The 8,434-nt window shown below is 41.1% G+C and overlaps 1 protein-coding gene across 3 annotated transcripts in view; it reads right to left on the bottom strand.

Moving 5' to 3' along the window:
* Nucleotides 1-8,434, bottom strand: part of Vti1a (vesicle transport through interaction with t-SNAREs 1A) — a 302,888-nt gene that overhangs the window by 291,683 nt on the left and 2,771 nt on the right. For all 3 annotated transcript variants that reach the window (XM_028775171.1, XM_028775164.1, XM_028775180.1), the window contains exon 2: nt 5,317-5,375. In XM_028775171.1, the coding sequence (XP_028631004.1) occupies nt 5,317-5,375 (59 nt within the window). The remainder of the gene's footprint in view (nt 1-5,316; nt 5,376-8,434) is intronic.

Below are 8,434 nucleotides of genomic sequence, written 5' to 3'. Positions count from 1 at the left end.
CACACACACCATCTTCTGCTCTCTGTGAGCATCCACACACATGCACAAGCACACACAAACACACACACACAAATCTTTTAAAAAATTAAATTTCAAATGCTTGGCCTAACAGTTTCAGGCTTTTTGTAGACGTCTGCGGTTCATTTTGACTGATTCTGTGCGGAGTGAGGTAAGGCTCCAGTCTCCTCCTACACGTGGTTCAGCTTTCACGGCACTGTTTGCTGTAGAGGCAGCCTCACTTTACTGTTTTTTATATCTATGCAAAAAAAAAAAAAAAAAAGGTAGCTATAGCTATGTGAGCTTATTTCTGGGGTCCTCAATGCTACATGGCTACACAGCTGGTTTTGTGCAGAACCCATACTTCCCTAGTTACTATGGCTCTGTGGTATAATTTGAAATTGGGCATCACGATGCCTCAAGCATTGTTGTTTCTACTTAGGATTACTTTGGCTACATGGGGTTCTTTGTGCTTCCATATGACTTTGGATTGCTCCTTCTAGCTTTGTGGAGAATGACACTGGGGTTTTGACGGAAAGTACATTGACTATGTAGATAATTTGTAACAATGTAGCCATTTCATAATATTAATTTTGTCAATCCATAAGTATGAAGGGCTTGTCATCATCCAGGTCTCTTTTTTAACATCTTCAGTGTCATAAAGTTCATATAGAGAGGTCTCTCATCTCTTTCACAGGTTTGTTCCTACTTCTTTTCTTTTTTTTTGAAGAACTGTGAATGGGAATTTTTTCCTGATCTCTTTCTTGGTAATTACATTCATTAGGTACTGACTTCATGGTAATTTTGTATCCAACTGCCTGGCTGCAAGTGCACAGCAGATCTAAGTGGAGTCTTTAAAACAGAGCTATGACATCTTGAAAGCATGACCGCTTGGCCTCTTCCTTCCCCAGGTGTATTCCTTTCACTTCCTTCTCATCAAATCATCCTAGCTAAGGCTCCAGCACTGCACTGAATAGGACTGCAAAGGCAGCATCTAGCTAAGACTCCAGCACTGCACTGAATAGGACTGCAGAGAAGGCATCTTTGAAAATATTTACTGCTGGCAAGGTGACAGTCTTGTTGGAATCCAGGATAAGAACAACATAGACCCATTCTGTTTTCACAACACTCACACAGGCACTGAGAAGTAGAAGACAAGGTCAGTACAAAAAGTACAGAGTCCATAGACTACCATAAACTATGACTGGCAGTGACACAAAAACTACCAAGCTTTCTGTCAGGTTCTTCATCAAAAGAACAGTGTATAATATAATCTAAGATAGCATCAAAACTGAATAAGTCAACAAACAGATAATTAAACACACAGAAATGCTTCTCCTAGATCCAAATCTTTATATTAGTAATAAGAAAGCACTATAAGCTTCTTAAGGGCTTGCTGATGGTGGAACTTCAATCCTAAGAGACCAGCTTTCTCTCAGTATCAAGTAAATAGAACATCTTCAGACAGTAAAGAAAAGTAGCAGTTCTGAAGAGGAGAATAAGCGGCCAGGAGAGCACTGTGAAAGCATCCTCACCACTTCTTGGCATCTCAGCTAAGCTCGAGCATAAAACAAACTCTCAGGACCAAAGAACTGACCAGTTGTGTCATTTACAGTCATCCTAGCAAACGGAAGGAACAAGTATCCTGATGGGCTGCTCTGACATCTAAAGTCAGCGTCTGCATATGAAACAGTTAATATAAAGAGAGATCAAAGGAAGGAGAAAAGGATGAAAAAGAAAGACAGTCATGAGAATCACGGAAATGGAGGTGGAGACAGTGGCAGCCACTCACAGAACAGAGAAGTCATGTGGGATGGAATTAGTTGGCCATTCTGACCACGAGAAACAGAAACACTGACAATGTAGGAACACCTTTGCAGGAGGAGCTAGTCCCCTGGAAAGGACTACTGTGCAATGGAGAACAATTTCCTCCTTCAAAGCCCAAAGCTGCTGCTGCTCTGGTGCATGGTTCCACTAACATACTCATTGAAGCAACCCCGAGAAATGCCAGGCCCACCAGGCGCCCTCTAGAGAAGGTTCTGCCTTCCCAGAGACTCATAATGTCCTTGAGCTGCCTGATGGTCCAAGGAGATTCTGAAAAAAAAAAAAAAAACCAATATCCAAGAATCCTGCATCCCGAGCCATGTATAAGGTGGTGCTCCAAGAGCTCTGAGCAAGTTATGGCAGTTAACAGAAACCCATCAGTCTACCAGCGCAGACACTGAAGAAACACGAAAGAATGCCTTTCAGTTCCTAGAAAAGCCTCACACTCACTTAGCCCATGATACACAACAACAATCTAAGTTTCTACAACCCTCCCTTGGCTTTCAAAACCCAAAACAAGAACAAAATACTTGTCTCTCTTTTGCTCACTGACTTAGGGATCGTGATGAAAAGGCAGTGTTTGAGCCAAGGCTCTCCATGGACCTCATCCAGGCACAAAACCTACAGAGTGCACAGTAGAGAGTGGGGGCTCAGGTGGCTTCCTAGCCTTCCTAAACCCCACTCGTCATCTGGAACGGTGGACAACAGTCTCGGCATCACTCTCTCATCTTTCTCTGATGCTCCTACTGGGTTCCCTCAGCATGAATGTGATGCTCTAACAACACTGTCCACATCACGTCTCAAAGTCCACCTACACAGAGCAACACTGAAAAACAAATGAGACGATATGTTTCTCTCGGACAAGAACAGGTTTATTCCCAGGCTTTGTGTTCCTGGTGGAAGCAAGAGTTTCCCCTGTGGAAACTGGGGCTCAGGGAAGTTAGGCATCCAAGCTGAAATTCTGGCAGCTGCTTTTGTTGTAACACAAGGCTTCAGTTTCGGACTTAGGAGTTTCATGTTTTACAAGCTGGGGTAAATAGCTCAGTCAGCAACATACTTGTCATACAAATATGAGGAGCTGTGTTCTGACAACTAGCAACCATGTAAAAGTTTGCGGTGGCAAGATGCAGGCCTGTAACTTCAGTATTGTCTACTTGAAAGTAGGCATGACTTCCGGTCTGGGCCCAAGCATAGAGCAGGTCACGCAACCCCAGAAAACCGAGAGAAAAAGGGACTCCCAGGAGCTTTAACTCAGGCAGCATCCCAGGTAAAAATGAATCACCCATGATGTCTGCTGTTAGAAGTTCTAATCCAGATGCTGGCCTCCAAACTTATACTACTCAGACCTTTGAAGGGCCACTGACAAGAACATCAAACAGCTAGAGATTGACATCACTAATCTGAAGAAATCCCTCGTTTCGCCGTCTGAAGAGACCTCCTAAAATCGCAAAGATCCTTATTGGACTTGATTTATTCTAGTAAAATAGAAAAGGCTGTATACAGCTCTTGACTGTGTATAACCCTCAAAGAAGAAGGTTGCCTTTACATAGACAAGACAAGGAGGGTTAAAGAGAGCATGAAACAGGTAGTGAAGGCCCTAAGAAAAATCAGAGAGAGAAAGAGACAGATGAATGCTGGTACAAGAATTGGTCTGCAGCCTCTCCAAGGTTGTCAACCCTATTTCCTTCCATCTTGGGACCATTATTTGGGTTCTTTTTGCTTTTTTCTGCTGGCCCCTGGCCCTCAAATAGGCGGACTAACTCTGTGATACAACAGATAAATAATTTGGTAGCAAAACCTACTCAGATACATTATCATAAGTTAGCTATGGAGGACCACGAGACTCAAGATGAGGTTGTTACTTTATACAGGGTGTTTGCAAAACCCATCTCCACCCAACCTAAAAGGGGGGACTTCTGCCCCTAGACCAAGCAGAGAGGGGCCACCCAGAACCCCCTCTGACGGGCGATCTGAATTCTTGCTTAGGCTGCGAGGCTAAGCACTGCAAGGGAATATAAATAAAAGTTAAAAATATCTCTCTGGGTTCCCTGAGGGACAAGCCTGACTGCATAGGGGTTGATGTCAAAAGTACCCCCTCTCCAGGAAAAAGACATCGGGACGGGTATGGCCCTCATGCCTCACTGGACAATGACAGGGGGACTGGAGCCATTACAAGGTCCCCTTCAAATACTGGAGGTCAGGCCTCTATCCCCGCCTTCGCAAGTTTAGGATTGCCACAGCCCTTCTATACTTAGAGAAGGGAGGAGATGTCAGGGGCAGCCCTGCTTACACACTGTAGGCCTAAAATCAACCATAGGCCTAAAATCAGCAATAGGCCTGTCATACATGTATACTAACACCAAGTCTTGGGTCTCGGTGGAAAAACACTGAAACAGATGGCTATAAGCTAATGTCAACAGGCAGCTTTTGTGGAAATTTATAAGCCTGAGTAGTCATAGACCTTGTAAATAGGTAGCCTTGGCAGACAATACCAACTTAGATAAGGACAAGCGAGTCATAGGCAGAGTCATAGTGAACTGTCCCCTGAACCTTCACCTAGCCGATACCCGGTTCTGAAGATATCTGTATTCCCCCTGAACATCCACACTCCAGTGTCATTCCCTTCCCCACATCCTGCCTTTCTGTGTTTATAACCCCTGTGTGAATTAATTACGATTTGAGAAAAAAAAAAAAAGTCTGGGAAAAAAAAAAGAAACAAATTGGAAATTTTTATTTATGCTGATTTTACTGTAAATATTCATACAATTTTTTTTATAAAATAAAAAAGTAAAAAAATAAAAAAATAAAAGTAGGCATCCCTGGAGCTGGATTTACAAGCCAAACTAGCTCAACCAGTGAGCCTAAGGGTCCAGTGGGAGACTCTGCCTCAAAAAATAAGGTGAAGAGAAATTGAAGAAAATACCTGATGTAAACTTCTGGCCTCCACATCCATATGTACTTATGTGCACATATACACATGTGTACATGTACTTCCCCACACACACATAAATGCAAATAAATATGTAAATACACACATTCACTAGAAATCTCACATCTTCTGTGGGATCCACAGAGACTGGCAAACTTCTTCTGCTCCCAAGTTGATAGAAATCTCAGACCTTTGTCAGTTTTGAAAGACAATCTTTCAGGTTATCTCTCAGGTATTGTGAAAAAAAATTAAAGATTATAACACAATATGCTTACCCCAAAATGAGGTGTGTTTTGCTGTTATCAAATGCTAGCTACTAAGATCATGGACTAAGACACTAGTTCTTGGGAGATGTACTCTGAAGGAATATAAATTAGAGGTTGACATTTAATGAGACACCTTTATTAAAATGAATAAAATCTCTACAAGCTATTAAATTTCCTTTAATCTGAAAAGGAATGAACTGTCACATGGAAACCTGATGGTCTATGCACGTCCACAGCATACACAGCAGGCTTTGGGGTCTGGCTCGAGGGGCTGTGTTCAATACGGCTAAGGCTACGCACCAGTTCTCTGGCCTCTTCAAGCTGTTTCTCCACGTTGGCAACCATTTGCTTCTTCTCATCTAAAACAAGCAATAATATCAAAGAAATGATAATTATACAACATAAATTGAATTATCAGTGATTCTCAGCCTTCTTAATGCTAAAACCCTTTAATACAGTTGCTCATGTTGTGGTGATCCCCAACCATAAAGTTACTTTGATGCTACTTCATAACTATGATTTTGTTGTTATAAATCATAATGTAAACATTTGTTTTAACTGTCGGTCTGAGGCTGTGAAAGGGTCCGTGGTCCACAGGTTGAGAACCACTGCTTTAACGCCTTCTACTTTAACATATCCTTCTCCTTTGTGAGTAACCAGATCAGTAAATGTAAAGCAAACAGATCATTCTTTGATAGGTTATGAACTACACTGAGCACTGGCTCTGCAGGATGTGGAAATTCAATACACAGAAGGGCTGAGTTTTTTAGAGATGTCATATATTTATAAGGGATACTAAGAAGAATCTTGTTCTCTGGAAGATATTATCCCTAAAACAACAGATACAGTGGTGACCAGAGGGATTTGCTATCATCATAGTAATAAATTGGAATCACTGATTTGTGACTATAATTTAAAACTCATATGTAAAAAACACTTCCCCAAACTGGGCAAGATCTTGTAACTCTTTACTCTTGTGCTTTCAATAATGTTAAGGATAAGGTATGAGAGCTGAAAAGAGAGAGGGCTCAGTTCAAAGCAGCAGTGTTCCTGCAGGGGACTAGGGTTCAATCCCTAGCACATACATGGTGGCTGCCAACTGTCTGTAACTCCAGTTCCAGGCATCTGAGCCCTCCTGTGGCCTCTACCAGCCCTTGAGCATGTAGTGCACACATGTGGAAACATTTACATACATAAAACAAAAATTTTTAAACATTTTTAAGAAGAATAAAGTATGATAAAAGAAATAGGTATTTAAAGTCTTGACTTCTGATTCCAAACCCAAAGCCCTATGTCACTCACTGGGTTAGGACACTGGACAACAAATAGTTTCTTTTTAAAATTCAGCCAGGGTTTTCTAAATAGATTTTAAAATGAGAGGAAAAAGCAAATAAGCAAACAAAACAAGGAAAATCCCAACCAAGGAGTGCTCTGAGTGTCTTCCTGTTACTCCAGTACACCATTTGCTCATTAGCAGTAGGGAGTTCCAAGAAACTGTTACAGCCCACAGGGGTCTAAGAGCTATGACTACTCAATATTGTAGGATCCATGCCTGGGTCCTGGAGTACCAAAAGGACATTAGGCTTAAAAAGTAAAAGAATTCTTTCCAGTTTTAATCACAAAGATGTGAATGACACATGGAATTCAGTCAATAACAAATGATATGGACTCAGGACTGGTGACAAATGTATCAAGACAAGATGTTAACAGGGGCCACTGGCATGCGGAAATGAGGAGTCATTTTGTGATTGTATAATTTCAATTATTCTAAAAGTAAAACATTTCAGGTCAGGAGTATAGCTGACTGAGTGCGGGTTTTAACAAGAGATAAGGCCTTGGGTCCCACACCCAGAACCACAAATACAAAATGAAGCCATTACTTAAACTGACTATAAACTGTCTAAGGGAACAAGATCCCTCTGGGTTTACAAAGTAGACGTGTAGAAGTGTAAAAATGAAAACATGTATGTGTATACACACTTGACACAAACTTGTATTTGTTACCCAAAGATGACTAAAACTCCATAAACATTTGTTTATAAAGCATAACTGGATCATAGGCAGTAGCTGACAGCTATCTCCCAATATACTCAACTAAAAAGTATATCTGACAGCTTCAATGGTCTTTGAAACTTCGCACGCTGGGACAGCTACTCCATTAGACTGACACCTGTCTTGCAGCATCTCTATTACTCCCTCCCCTCATTCCCTTCCCTTCATCACCAGAATTCAACATCATTTCTACATCCATGTCCCAAAGCCCTGACAGCCCATTTCTCTTCAAATGTAGGTTTGCATCAAGAGACTTAACTTCATTCTAGATTAGGCACAGAAAGGATGCAAGAAGTTAAGTGCAAGGTTCCCTTTAAAGTACAATTTCAATGACAAAGTCTGAAGAGCTGGATCCTAGCCAGCCTTGCCCACTGCTGACTGAAGCCCCACAGTGTAACTAAACGACATCTCTCAAGGGCTAGTTTGCTATGTGCTTCCTCTGCTGGTGTGGCAATTTTCATTCGACTCTTAGTGTTATAAGTCTGAAATGAGCACCCTTCCTTCCCACTCTACAGATGGAAGAGGCTTACAGAGCCAAGAAATCTGTCCACAACTAAGTTTAGGCAGAAGTGAGATCCTAAAAAGGTCTGATACCAGCAGCCAGAGTCTTAATCACGCTGTCACAATACATTCTTGGTACATTCTAGCTATAACCCTAACGGGAGTCACAATTGACCATGAGGAGATAAAGAAGTAATTGCCAACTGAAATTCTGTTGAAGACCCTCCACGATGCCTGCCTATCAGGACGGAAGCTCCACCAGGCAGAAAGTACTCTTCTGCTGAGAAATTCACTCCCAGCATGACAAAAATCAGGAATGTAACATGAGTTACAGTCTTGGCTCACTGATTTCCCTGATTTGTCTGACTTTCCTACAGAACAATCATCATTAAAATTCAATCTTTATAAAAAAAATTCAATCTTTAAATTCAGTAACCACAGTGTGTTCATTAAGGGACTCACCCACCTAAAGATTACAGCTATCAAAATTAGTTAAGATTCAAACACTTCAAAGAGCAAAGGTTTTTTTAATTGATAAATTTTTACAGAGTAATCAGTTTCTTTTTAAAATAAAGTTTCAGAATGTTCTTTTTCTCCCCTACTCTCTTTGGAAGTCACCTTAGCAGAGAATGGCTCATCTCCACAGAGTCCCAGCACTGCAACTTAAACAAGCTGGGATTTGGGGGAATGAGCTGCTTTGATTTTAAAATTTGCTCCAATTTTTAAATCTTTTTAGTTCAAATAAATCACAGCTCCTCTCTGGGTCTTTTTCAGCTGAGTAACACAATGACTATGATGCTGTGGGATATTACAGTTACAGTAATTATTATGCTAATTAATAATATAACTTTGGTAATTACATAAT

Source organism: Grammomys surdaster, unplaced genomic scaffold (genome assembly GCF_004785775.1).
Source record: "Grammomys surdaster isolate TR1022 unplaced genomic scaffold, NIH_TR_1.0 66, whole genome shotgun sequence".
NCBI classification, from domain to species: Eukaryota; Metazoa; Chordata; class Mammalia; order Rodentia; family Muridae; genus Grammomys; species Grammomys surdaster.
This window is presented reverse-complemented; position numbering and strand designations above follow the sequence as displayed.